Source organism: Tinamus guttatus, unplaced genomic scaffold, assembly GCF_059628265.1.
Source record: "Tinamus guttatus ecotype Peru unplaced genomic scaffold, ASM5962826v1 Tinamus_guttatus_pri_ptg000450l, whole genome shotgun sequence".
NCBI classification, from domain to species: Eukaryota; Metazoa; Chordata; class Aves; order Tinamiformes; family Tinamidae; genus Tinamus; species Tinamus guttatus.
The window spans coordinates 810,926-825,000 of NW_028288984.1; the positions used below are offsets into that span (position 1 = coordinate 810,926).

At 33.2% G+C, this 14,075-nt stretch overlaps 1 protein-coding gene across 1 annotated transcript in view; it reads left to right on the forward strand.

Annotated features, from left to right (window-relative positions):
* The window catches only part of CNTLN (centlein), a 175,239-nt gene that overhangs the window by 54,112 nt on the left and 107,052 nt on the right, over window positions 1-14,075 (forward strand). The window contains exons 7-8 of the mRNA XM_088532025.1: window positions 213-371; window positions 9,335-9,523. Coding sequence (XP_088388151.1) covers window positions 213-371; window positions 9,335-9,523 — 348 coding nt within the window. The remainder of the gene's footprint in view (window positions 1-212; window positions 372-9,334; window positions 9,524-14,075) is intronic.

Genomic DNA, 14,075 nt, shown 5'->3' on the forward strand with positions numbered 1-14,075 from the left:
TTTTTTGAAACATGATGTGTAGACTTCTTTTTCGAAGGGTTGCAGTAAATGCTATGTATGTAACTTTTTGTGCTTATAAGGCAGATAATAGAAAAATAATTATGTACAGGATATTCATTATGTACAATAAAGTTATCTGAACACAGATTTTTAACTGAGAGCATTGCTGTTCTTTGCTTAATTTCCCTTTATTGCTTGCTTTGAACAGGAAGGAGTTACTGGAGCTGCAGAATCTTTACAGACAAAACATGGAGTATACAGCACAGCAGGCTGAGATGATCCAGCAGCTTCAAACTCTCAATACAGATGCACAAAAAGCACTGAAAGATCAGGAAGATGCCCATACAGCTGAAACAATTTCATATCAGAAAGTATGTCTCTTTCAAGTTAATTTTAGTATCTATCTGCCCCATATCAATGGGCAGAATAGTCAAAGCACACAGAAGTGTTTAGCCTTTCAGAGAACCTTGTTTTTACCAAAATATGGTTTGTAGAGTATCAGGGCTCTTTTGCCCTAACTACAACGCAGCATATCACTTATTAATGTTAAACTAATCAGCCTTTAAAAAGTAAATTTTACTTTCATTTGAACAAAAATAAGAGTAAATTGCTAAGCATAACAACTACTTTGCCTAATTTTTTTTCTGTGTTTTTCTTCTCCAGTTCAAATTTGACTAGATTTTTACATTCATTCATAAATCACTTCTTTTTGTAAATCTTAAACAGTCTTTCTGGTTTAAAAGTTTTTGTTTTGTTTTGTTCAATCCGGATGCAAAATCTTCTGCAGCAAAAATAATTGAAAAACTGACTATGTTAGTTTTTTAGATGGATAGCTAATTCAAAAATTTGTGAGTACATCTCTCTCTCTCACTTATATGTGTATACATATATATAGAGAGAGAGAGAACAGATGTGTATTTGGTGAATGCTAGGAGTAGTAATAGTCAGAAGAAATGTCACATGTACTATCCAGAATTTTTCTTTTTGACAATATCTTATAAGAAAGGTAGGGTTTCACTCTGTATTTAGAAATGGAGACAATGTGTTTCTTTCCTTTTTAAGAACAGTAGGGTAGAAGACATAGGTAGATGCAACATTTACATGTGTTCTAGCAATTTTGGAATGTTTTCTCAAGCTTTGCACTGAGAGTGTCTTTTCAAAAAACAAACATTGGACTTTATCCCGTATGGTGTGGTACCTGTATGGTCCTGGATTTGACAGTATGGCTGACTTCAGTTGGGGAAGAATTAAACTTGTTATATGAAAACTTGCTATACTTTTTTGCTAGTATAATTTATGTAATATTAGAAAAAAATAGGTGGTTATATCTGTTTTTATGTAGCTATCTTGACAAGCCTATAAACTAGGTTTGGGCCAAGATTCATGGCCACGTCAGAACACTAGTTAGCATTTCTTATTCTTTCCTAACTGAAGACAAAACCTGCTCTGGCAGCTTACCTAATGACACAACAAGAACAAAGTTGGAGTATAAACACTTTTTTGATGCCTGCCAAATGCTTCAATTCACAGATGGCCCCAAAATGTGTCCTTTTGGAGGTGCTGAATTCAGTATTTTTCCAACATGGAAGACTAAGGTTTTTATTTTAAAGCATCTGAAGACAACCCATTTACTGCAACAAAAGTGTCTAGTGTGGAACTGGAAGCCATCTCTTAGTATTTCTCTTGGTCAAGATATGAAGTGCACCTGGAAACAGTCTGTTCATTCTCATCTTTGTAAAAATATTCAGAAAAGGAGTTGTGCTTTGTAAGTCAAATGCAATGGATCTTCTTAATGTGTGCCGAATTGAGACGAGAGAACCTAACTTACGCAAAGGGAGGAGTCTTTCCCCATGTCAGGACCTTCTGTTCTGTGCTTTGATTAATAAACCTCCTAGAATGTCCACTCTTAACTGCTTCAAAGTAGCATTGTTTCCAAATCGAGGTACAGTCCTGCTGAAGTCAGAGTACTCCTTTGGAAAACTCAGCAACCATAAAATAATACAAATGCTTGCATTTTCCTTGAAACAGGAAGGGAAACTATTCCAGACACTTGTGCGCTCTGTTTGTCTCCCATGCATTAATAATATGCTGGCTGCAACAGCTAGATAAGGACGTGTCAGCTATTCCATAGACATATTCACAAAGGAATATTTTCCTATTGCTCCAGATGGCATGGAGCCTATCAGTGTGTACATCCCATGATATATTGTCCCCTACAGGAAGATCAATGACCTCTTTGTTAGTGGTCAGATAGGCAATGTATGCTGTAGCTTAGGCAATGTGGTTGGCTGACATAGTTCGTCTTCACAGCCTACCATTTAGGAAAAAATGCTCTTTGTGCTGATGTTAACGTGTAGTAGGAAACAGTTGGCTGAATAAAATAAATTACATTTCTGATAAACCAGATAAAGGTCATGAACCTTCACTGGGTTATGTGTAAATCTGTTGAGGACCACAGATTCTTTTCCAAGTCCAACTACAGTGGGTGGGGTACACATGCGAAGATGAATAATCTGTCTTATCAAGTTGTTCTGACTCATGGACATACTCCTGCTTTTTCCTTTCTTTTTCTTCTTTATTCATTCGAATTTTAAGGATACTGTAATCTACAGTAAATTATTTAGGTGAGACCATTTATGGAAACAAATAGGTATCTATTTGATGTTGCAGCTACAGTTCTTATCCTCAAAGATAGAGAATGTTTTTCTAAAATGTATAGTATCTGTTTAAGTGGTCCCAGAAACTCAGGGGACTTCATTGCTTTGCTGGATTTAATGAGACTCAATAGATTTGTCCTCGCTGGCAATTTCAAGGTGGAGAGACTTCAATCAATACTAGAGATAATAAGACAAGAAGAGATTCTGAACTCCTTAGCCAGCTTACCATAGTTTTGTTAAATTTACAAGTTAGGGCCTTTGTTTTCATAATGCAGTACTTCCCTTTGGTCTGATGTTGCCTTTAGATTCCTTCCTAATCATGTTAATCGTATTGATTGGAAGTCTATTAATGGAAGACTGTATTAGTCATATAGAAATATTATTCTTTGACATTAAACAGGAAAACAGGTTTGTGTCCTGGAACTAAATTTGCTCCTGAGTCAGGGTATGGTGGAAAATGATACAATGGATGTATGAGATGTATTGAGCATAGCTCAATAGCTAGATTTTTGGCATGATTGGAAAGCACAGTGAATTATGAGGTGTTGTAGAAATAGGCAAGTATTTAGAAAATAGACTAACATCAGATACATTTTCATATATTGTGATTAATTTTGTGACTGAAGTTGTTTTGACAGTTCTTCTCATAGTCACTGTATGGAGAGAGTACCTTCCTTCAAGTGTGAGAAATTATAAGCAAAATAATAAGTTACTGGCCTTGCCTTTTAAAGGTTAAGTTTCACCATTTCTACCTAGTCTTATGGGGGACTACAGCAGCCCCAGTTATGATTATTATATTTTTATGCAGATGGGATTAAATTCACAAAGTAAAACTGCAGCCATGTATGTCTATAAATAGTAGTAATAATGCAGCTTATTCCTTAATTTAGGAAAAGACACATACGTTCTCTCACACAAGATAAGAGATATATTTGTCTAGTCAAATATACCTAAATCAAGTCAGTAATAAGTGAATCATCTTTTTTTTCAGTCCAATTTGCTTATGTGATATTGTTCATGCTCTGATGTACTTTTCTGTTGTTGGGAGGCCTGTTAATTAGCGTATTCTATTTATTCTACTTATTTATTCTGTACCAAATACCAGTACAGTCAGTGATACAATAGCAAGTAGGCTTTGGCATCAGACAAGCCTGTGGAATAAAGATGAAGAAATCCTTTGTAAAGGTATGGTACTCTCAGGGTAATGTTAAACACTATACTCACACACTATCATTATCATGCTTGAAGAAATAGTGTCCTGAGGTTTTTAATGTATGCTATACTTTCTGTGAATATTTTTGTACATCTGGAACTGTAAAATATAATATAAAAAAGAAACAGTTTATCCCGAATCCTAGATTTGTCACTAATGTTTGCATATGACCTTCTAATATTTCTGACAATGATGCAGTACTTTTTAAAATGTAAGAAATGTGGATGAAATTAGGTCAAGTGGCAAGTTCTTGGTGCAAAAGGATCAAAACATGAAGAAAGGAAGAAAAATCTTGATATTAAGCAGATTGAAATATTTTTTAAAAACTAGTTTGATCTGAGTTCAAGTTATAAGATCTAAATACTACTGTATTTTCCATCTTAATCAGATTGGTCTCACAACAGAGAATTTTTAACTATATGCAATATGATTTTTTTTTTGATTATCTGGGACTAGTATTCTTCATAAGCCTACTGAATATTCTCTGGCAGTATATTATACCAGAGATCTAAATGAATTTTGGTAGCATTTCACAGAGAAGTAGTTGCTGTTGTACATGCTTTACGAGAAAAATATGTCAGTTTTATCTATTCAGAAAAAAAACAAAAAACAACAAGCCTCACCATTAGAGGATATCAGCACAAGTAGTTGCACAAAACTAGTAAGATGAATGGATGCTGGAAAGCTACAATAGTAACATAAATATTTTTTTTTCAATCAGGAATGCAGGTGATTCGTTGAAGTAAATGGGCTCTAGAGTTGAACTTTTCATAGGGGCATCAACAGGACCAAAATGACTTTTTTCCTTTATTATATCTCCAGTTATTTTTTATCATTTATGTAGCTAAAGAAACCCATTTTGCAAACAGTTCCAGAACAGCTATAAATATTTTTAATTACATAGCACTACAACTTTGAGGAAAATACTTTTTTCTCTTGTACTTGTTACTTGTTAGTAGTTGTTACTTGTTACTAGTTAACCTCATCCTGTCTGATCGTACTTATATCCGTTCCCTCCCTTTGTTGCCCTCCCTTTTTTTTAATGCTCACTCTCTTAAAAAACATACACTATTGCTGCTTTTCCATTTTAATACTAAATGCACTGAGTGCCTCTTCAGCTTCCCCTGCTGGTTTCTGTCCTTGTTCTTTTCAAGTGCTCATGAGCAATACAATCTTATAACATGAATTTCTGTGATGGTGCTATAGTAGCTTCCCTTACAGTTTTACCATTTACCAATTATCTTAATTTAGGCTAGCTTTTTTTTTTTTTTTTAAACATTTTTACCATTACCATGTGCTTAGGCACATGTGTTCTAGTCTGTGGAATGAGACCAGAATATTTGTTTTTTTCAATGGTGAGCACTGGTAACAACAATCAGTAAAAGAAAATATTCATTTTATATTCTGCGTATATTAATTGGCTACTGTTGCATTTTAATGGGTGTATCTACCTTAGTGTTTAAGTACTCACAAGAGTGTGTACTTTTAAAGGAAATTTCCCATCAATCTCCACTATGTGTATTTGGTTGATACCACAGAATAATCTATGAGAGCATTAACTGAATTCCTTTTGGAGTAAAAGAAACTGGAAAATGTGTCCCGGTTGTTAATCGATGTTCCATCTGTAAGATCTGTCTAGTTTACCATAAATCCCTTCAATGTGTATAATCGGAGTGTCGGTTTTAGTGCTGACTGTTTCACTCTGCAGATTCTTTTCAGCTGCACTTGGGTTCTGGGTAATACACAATAGAGGCATAATACATTGGATAACATCGGTTACTTATCTGATTTTGTTAGGTTTTATTGGAATTCTTCAGCTTGCTTTGGCTTGATTTAATTTTGTCATCACATTCTCCCATCTCAGTCTTCATTCTGTCTTCTGCATTTTCAGTAACTACTTCATGTATTTAGCATCCCATTTATCCCAAATCTTATTTAATGTATCTCAGCACTTAATCTCATCCCAATATTATTAGACTGTTAAGTGTTTTATCACATGTTTTATCATGTCTTTCAGTTATTCTGGAATCCATTATCCTAGCTTTGTCCTGGTGTTTTTAGCTGACTTGGTGACATCAAGCATACCTGTCATTTGTGATTAAGTTTATTAGAAGACTTCATTTTCTATGAAGTTTTCTTTCTTAACCTTCCTGAAAGAGAGAAAGAGAAAGAAAAAAAGAAGAAAGAAAGAGAGAGAAAGAGAGAAAGAAAAGGAAAGAGAAAGAGAGAAAGAAAAGGAAAGAGAAAGGGAGAAAGAAAAGGAAAGAGAAAGAAAAAGAAAGAAATGAAAGAAAGTGTTTTCTGGTAAAAATCAGTTGAATCAATATAGAAAATGGTTAGGGTTACTGAGAAAGATGAGGAGATAATATTTTTTCTAAGTCAAAAGTTTCTGGTCTTTCCTGGCTGATCAGTAATGCTGTTACAGCATACAGACTAAATCTATTAATGCATACTTATTTTTTCTTTTAATATCTTTTCATTTGTTTTTTAATATCTTTACCTGTCCTAGTGTATGTTACCTATTGAAGAAAGTATGAGTCTGTGGTGTGGCAGTTTCAAAGTACAACCCATGCAATAAATTTTGTAGAATGCAGCTTTCTGTCACTGATTGCTGTAATTTTTTCTACCTACCAAATTTTGTAAAATGTATAAGGAATTACTTTAAATATTTTCCTTTGTCTCCTATAAACAACCCTTGCATTTTTTTTTCATTTATCTAGGGCAAATGTCTTAACCTGTTGACATTCACATAGAGTATAACCATTCTCGTAGAATAGACTCCAGATTTCATTCACATTTTCTGCAATACTTGCTGGTTCGGAGATAAATGATTTATTGCATTTTTGTCTTTTTGGGGATTTTTTCCTGTCTAGTCTTCTGATTTTCAGTTTACATCTTGTCTCTCCTCATATGTGTTTCTGGCTTTATTAATGGTAGACCTGTTTGACCATGTTGTGCAATTCATTCTGTTCTGGAATACAAGCTGTTACTTACTGCAGGGTGACTGCAGTTGGCAGAAAATGAGAAAAAAAAAATCCCATGTAAACATTAAGCATGTATTTAATCCACAGAACAGCGATTGTGGCCATAAATGAAAAGTTAGGGAGCCAAATGGAAATTTGTAAGCTGCTCCAGTAATCTCTGAAGACTAGATAAAACTATCTCTTTTTAGTTTTGAACTATCCTGATATTAAATACCTTTTTTTTCAAATCTCACCCATATGAACTAGTAAATCAAAGGTTAGAGAACTTACATAAAACTCAGTCTAAAAGTAGGTGATTGCTAAGAATTTTCCTTGCATGTAGCTTTAGTTTTGGCTATAGTAGAAATCTGTTTATTTTCTTGATTTCAAAGCGGGAAAGGTTGGAAAACTTTATGCACGTAAAAGACATGCTATTTGTCTTGTCCTGACAAATGCTGACTATCAAAAATACCCATTAGGTACATTAGGGGATGTGGCTGCTAAGGATCTGTGCCAGCTAGAAAAAAAGCATCATACTTTTGATGTTCTCCATTCATCTTACTAGGATGCTACCTTTCAAATACTATAATTACAACCACTTAAGTGCTCTTAGTCGTAAAACTAGCAAATTGTCATACCAGTATGATCTAGCTAATGAGCTTCTGTAGTTATAGCTGGAAGTAACCGTGTCTCAATATTGCATTCTTGTGAAAGGATATTATCTAAAAATGCATGTTTTTGATAAATGAACTGGTTATTTGCTTCTGTGATACTGCTTTCCATAAGTAATTGGCTAATTCTGAACTTTCATTTCCAAAGGTAGTGAAAGCTTTTTAAAATAAAGAAAAGATTCAGTAGGTACATACATTTCAATGAAAAAAAAGCTTTAAAATTCAGATTAATGGTTAACATATCAAAATATATGGCTTTAGAATTCATTTAATCTTGAGAGACAGCGTTTCTGTTATACTTAAGGACAGAGAAGAAATAATCCACTTTGTCCAAATTGGATTTTGAGAGTGGAAAACCACAGGATTTTGGGAGTAGGAAGCTACAGGAGGAAGGAAAAAGGAAGGGGATTTATTGTTACCAGATTTGCCCTTAAAGTGGTAGGCAAAGCACTTGCAAACCTAAGTTTTCATGCTTTTTCCATTGAGTTCACTATCTAAATCACATAAACAGGCCAAATGAAAGAGAGGAAGAAGGAGAGATAGAGACATGTGTAGCAAATGGAGTAAAGCTGGCAAAGTGATTCTGTCAAGAGTAAAATGACATTTTTACATGTCATTGTTCCTTAGAAATTGTTCCTAAGAAATTATTTATAGATTCTGAAAATCTAGTTTAAATATTTAATTAGTTTCTTTTGGATTTAGTGGCAGAAATAAGTTTTCTAAACAGAACTGTCAGCTGAGCAAGCGCATTCTTGTATGGATTAGCTCATAATAAATTAAGTAGTCAGATGGAAAATTGCTTATTTTGAGAAATAAGTGCAGTCAAAAAGGGATAAAGAATTGGAAAGATAAGAGATGGAAGAAAATATATTTGTGTAATAAAATTTAAAATCAACCATTTCCTCAAAATCTGAGCTGTTATTTAACTTTTTAAAAAACTTTTTTTTTCACCAGTGTGTGGGCTTTTGTATAAAGGAAAAAAGTAAAAATGGAGGATTATTGTTAAGTTCTTCTGTTTTTCTTTAGAAATATTATTGTTCTCTGTACTTTTTTCTTATTTAACACATAACATGTATGCTAATTGTTATTTACATGTAGTTCTAGAAATACTTGGTATGTATGAAATACATCTGTTATAAGGGATAGAGGAATATATACAGAATATGTATTATTTTCTGGCTTCAGCAAGAACAGTTGAATGACAGTTGGGATAAAAATTTCTGGTAATAAATTTGAGTTTCATACCTCATGTCAAAAAACATCCTGCAGAGTACTTATTTAAACAACAACTTTACACTATTTAAGATGCAGTGGGCGTTACTGAATTCATGCTATGTGTTATCTAAGCCATACTAAGTTTTGGTTTAAAAGATGAAACTATTTTACACAAGATAGAAATGTTATACAGCATAGTTAGTTATCTGCTTTTAATATAAATTTTCCCAGTGAGAGGTTTTTTTAATTTTTTAAATTTTTCTGTGTTTTATATAAATGAGTCAAGAAATAAATATTGATTTTTTAGGTTCGTAGATACCTGTCTCCTTTCATAAGACCATTAAAAACAGTTGAAACTGATAAGATTCCAATGCAAATAGTGCTTATCTGGAAAAACTTCTCTTTAAGTCCAGTTTAAAGTTCCATATTAGTGCTACAGTTACTATTTTCAAATGCAAACCGCATTTTTGCTGAATGGAGGCAGGAGGGCAACAAATATGAAGAATGATCAAAACATCTTTGTGGCCTCATCACCTCCTTTTTTTATGTGGTTATTTTCACCGATGTTACTTCTAATCCTGTTTTTGTCTGTTTGTATTACTACCTCCCCAATAGCTCTATAAGGAATTGACTTCATGTTTTGAAACTGTTAAAACAAATGAAATCCAACTGCAGCAAAAGTATGCCTCTCTTCAGGACCAGTTACTTGGAAGAGATCGAAAGATTTGTCAGCTGGAAGAGCAACTTCAGGAGACTCGTGATGCACTGAGTGCAGTGAATCAGATTCCAAAATATGAAGAACAGGTGAGACCACTTTTAAAATGTTAAAAATAATTTCTGCTTGCTTAACTTAAACCTTTTATACAAGGCACTTTTATAAGAGATTCCAGTCTTTAGCAGGGGGGAATTTGTATAACTGTGCTAATACAACAGCATGACTACTTCTGCTGGTTTTGGTAATAGCGAGTGCTTTCAAAACTCATTTGTACGCGTTCTAGGAAAAAAAGTAGAAAGAGAGTGTCAATATGCAACTGGATTATTACTTTATTCATAAGAACAGAGACATCAAATGTAAAATTAAAACCAAAATAATGATCATGTTCCTGGAAAACAAATTCCTGGAAAAAACTGTGACATTTCTGTATTTATATGTGAGCATTTATTGGGCCTGGTGTTTTGGTGTTCCTGACTGTGTGATTAAAGCACATATTCTGTAATATTTTTCCCCTTAAAATACAGCTTTTTTTTTTTTTTTTTTAAAGAACTCTTAGTGTGGAACTTTGTTGAAAGCCATTTCAAATACAGGTAGACTATTTCAGTTGGGTTTTTCTTGATTGCTTCTTCAGGGAACTTCAGTAAATGTTATAATAGTAGATTTAAGACTATTTTAAGAAGGTAATGTCAGACTACGATTAGAAATTCTTCTGTGATTTCCTTTAAATCTTTTAAATGAATCACATATGGCATAGGTGACTTGCTGCTATTTCTTTTATATATTTATTCTCTATCTCCTTCTAGTGGTATTTGACTATGAAGCAAATCATCCTGCATAGTCTTTGTAAATAAAGATCCTAATGTGGAAATTCCTAATTTACTCATTGATAATCATGGATACAAATAATTGTTTTTCCAGGGCCTTCTGTTCCCTGCATGTTATATTTCCATTTTGATGCTGCCGTCATTTTAGAGACTCTGACACTCTCCTTTTTCTTGTTGTATTTGAAGGAGCGTATTTGTCAAAGAATAATCAGATAAATGGTAGTTTAGTTGATTACATCAAATATATGCTTCTTTGTAAGTGAATGTGGAGGCAATTTAACTTTGTACAGAAAAATATCAGTTAAATTTTTGTGTGGTCTGTGAGTAATGAGCTTAGCTGGATATTCATCAGTGTTATTGTAGCACATGATAAGAAGCAAAAGGAGACAAGTTAAGCTGATAAACATACTACGCTAAGTTTAGAATAGTGTGTAAAATTTCATTTCTAAGTAGATTAATCTTAGACCAATCTGTGACGAGACTATTGTTGCTGAAGTAGCATCATAGTGCAGGAAAGGTAAGTAGCTGAGGGCAGCTAACCATAGTTGCTGCGTCCAAAGGAGAACTGAGATGCTAAGCAGCGTGTGCTTTACAGGTTTAATATTTTCTTTTGATTAACAATCTTTGATTCTCCTATCACAAATGTTCTGTATTTCACGGACATGTAACCTTGCTCTAGTTGACATGCTAGAGTATGCCTGTTGGGAATGTGTAATAAAAGTAATTGTTGGCTGCATTTTGATGAGAGCCAAATATTCCATACAGCTATTACTGCCTCACGTAAATATTGGAAGGATAGTGGTGGGGATGATGATTATATGTCTCTATGGTTGAGGTCTTTTCTTGGAAAAAAAAAAATGTGATTGTGTATTATTACATCTGTGATCGCTTAGTTAGCCAGAATCCTGGTTACTTGTGAAGTTCTAAAGTTAAGCGTGATTAAAAGAATATCCTGACTTACTGTGCTGACTGGAGCTCTAACATCAGTCAAGCAAAACGCTTTGGAATAGAATTAACAGGACACTGAAACAGTGTAGGCATCCACTTCTCGTTGAGTTTTCCTGTTATCAGCTCATAAATGATCCTTTTAGGGGAAAAGGAAAGAGAAATTAAGTGTGAATTAGATTTCTGGTATAAAGTACAGATTTCTTGAGCTTATTCAGATCAACACTGTCCTGAAAGTTTCTAATAGTTTCTTCTTCCAAACACGCTAACAGCCTTTGTCAGCAGCACTGATATCTCCTCTACAGCCTTGGCTAGTCAGAAGAACTTCTAGATTGTTGTGGCATATATAACACAGACTTATTTTTTTGGATTTGAATTTTTGTTATCCTTGAAGCTGGAACAGATAGGAGTCAGTATCACATTGTTAGTATTATTAGCCAGGTTATCTTAATTTACATATTCAAGGTAAAATATGCCTTTTTGATGCTGTGATCTAGTTCTAGTCAACGCGGCACTTGTATTAGTGAAAGCAAACTAGCTGATTTAAGTTGAATGTGATGAAGAATTTGAATATGCATTACAGAAAATTTATATTTACAACCTAGTATGTGTACATTCATCAGTTTTCACATACATTTCTTCTACTAAAGGAGATTAGGCATTTTTGAATTTGGAAGACTTTTTTACTTAGATCTATGCTTATGCTAAATAGTAAAAAAGAGCAAAACAAAAGCATTTTACATAGTTTTAAAAATATAAGCCTGTGGGGAGTTGATTAATTTCATGTCTTGCAATTTTTGTTTTGATTCTGTTTCACTTTGAGACCTGAAATGTATGCCATACATTTATTTATACGGTTAGTACACCATAAGTTTTACCCATATGAATGGTAAATATTTAAATATGTTTACTGAACCAAAGCATTCCTTTCTGTCTTAACTTTTTACCTTTAAAGTGCTTGACACATCAAAGATAGTACTAACAGATCGAAGCACAATCATCAACAGGCAATTAAATATTTTTATTTGTAATTGTAACATCTGGCAGCTGTATACTTTCTGACTTAATAAATGCCTCTATTTCTCATTATATAGTTGCTAAAAACACTCAGAATGGGAGATAATGTTAAAATGATGAAGGTAATAATTGCTCACAAGTATGACTTTAAGTCATTCTGATGCATTCTGATTTGTAACTTAAAGTTGAGTTGAGAAAAATCGATATGAGAAATGCGTAATTAAAATGTTTCAAGATGAATTGCATCCATTGTTGTTGGAAATAAATCCTCCAAGCCATGTTTTCAGAGTTTGATTTTCTGTTTTTCTAATATCAGTGATTTCTATTTATTAGTCTCATATATTACAATCTTTAAAAGTTTTATGTTGACTGAAATGTAAATAGTAAAAACTTAGTCTGAAGCTTAATTTTCTTGCTACTTCCTGTTAGTATAGCAACAGGTTAGATATCCTGTTTCAAGTGCAGCTCTGTAAATATGTTCTGTATATTGGGATCATCCAATTCATAAAGGTGATTCTTTCTTGAAAGTGTTTAATGTTGCACTTGCTTAAGCTTTAGCGTAGGAAAGCCTCTATGATTTATTTGCGTAAAACATTCCTTGGTCTTGCACTTGCATTATGAGTTAAAACTCACTATGGCATATTGCCGCACTTTTTAGAAGTATTTAATCTATTAAATATATATTGAATTTGATTACAAATTTCTTCAAAATGTATGTTTTTAAACCAATAACAAAAATTGTAGTGAAAAGATACTTGTATATAAAACAAAATATCACCAAATCATAGTGAACATGTAACACTGTAACATGTAACACTGGCGTAACACTGTAGTGTGTTGTTTCTGGAAGGCAAAGGCATTTGGAGCTCCTGTGAAGCCTTGGGCTTTGACTGAAAAAAAGAAAAACGAACTAAAATTGTCTGATTTAAGTAACACAGCATACATCTGTAAAATATTAGTCTTTCTTGATAAAAAAGTTTAATAACCTTTTTCAAATTGTTGTATTCTCCTAAACTGCAAAATAATCATTATTTGGAGATAGTTACTCCATATACTCCATATACATATATTACTGGTGCTAAAAAAAAGGTTGTAAGTAAGTTGTAACTTGTATAGTTAAATTTGGTCTGCATTTAAACATGATTGTAATGGGAAAGTACTGGCATCTGTAGTACTAGCAATATAGAGATTTTTAAACTTTAAATTTAAAGACATACGTTGTGTTCAATGTTCATGATTTCATTTTAATTTTCGTTACAACTTTTAGAGCAAATTTATGCAGTTGTATAGAGGTAAATAGTCTTTAAAAGGTAGCATAAGCATGTCAGAAATTATCCCTGATTTGCTCACAGTCATTTATCAGTTTCCAATCATTATAAGGCTACACTTAAAATATATTGTATCTGTTTCATTTAATTGAGGAAAAGTACTATTTTTGACAAAGATATCTAATTTTCTTTTTTAGAAAGCCTTTGTATATGAACTGTACAATTCTGGGATAGTACAGAGACATATAAAGGAGTTTGCAGTCTGTGTTTCAAACCGTACCCTTTGTCTGTGGAAAAGCTGTGTGGAATTAGCTCTCTAACAAAGTCCATGAAGTCATTTTTTTCTGTTGGGATCACAATTTATTAGTGCTTAATCATCATAAATTGCAGTTTTGGATACAGCTGAGTGTGTTTTACTGTAGCAGTTTTGGACTACACCTGCAATGTTCTGGGTGTGCCGTGATGCAGGCATGTGTTCTGTGTAAAACACAGAATAGTGGCTCTGCTGCCTATGAAATGATTAAAGAAAAAAAAATCAGTGTACTTTAGGAAGATGCTTACTAACTTTAGAAAAGTAATCTACATCT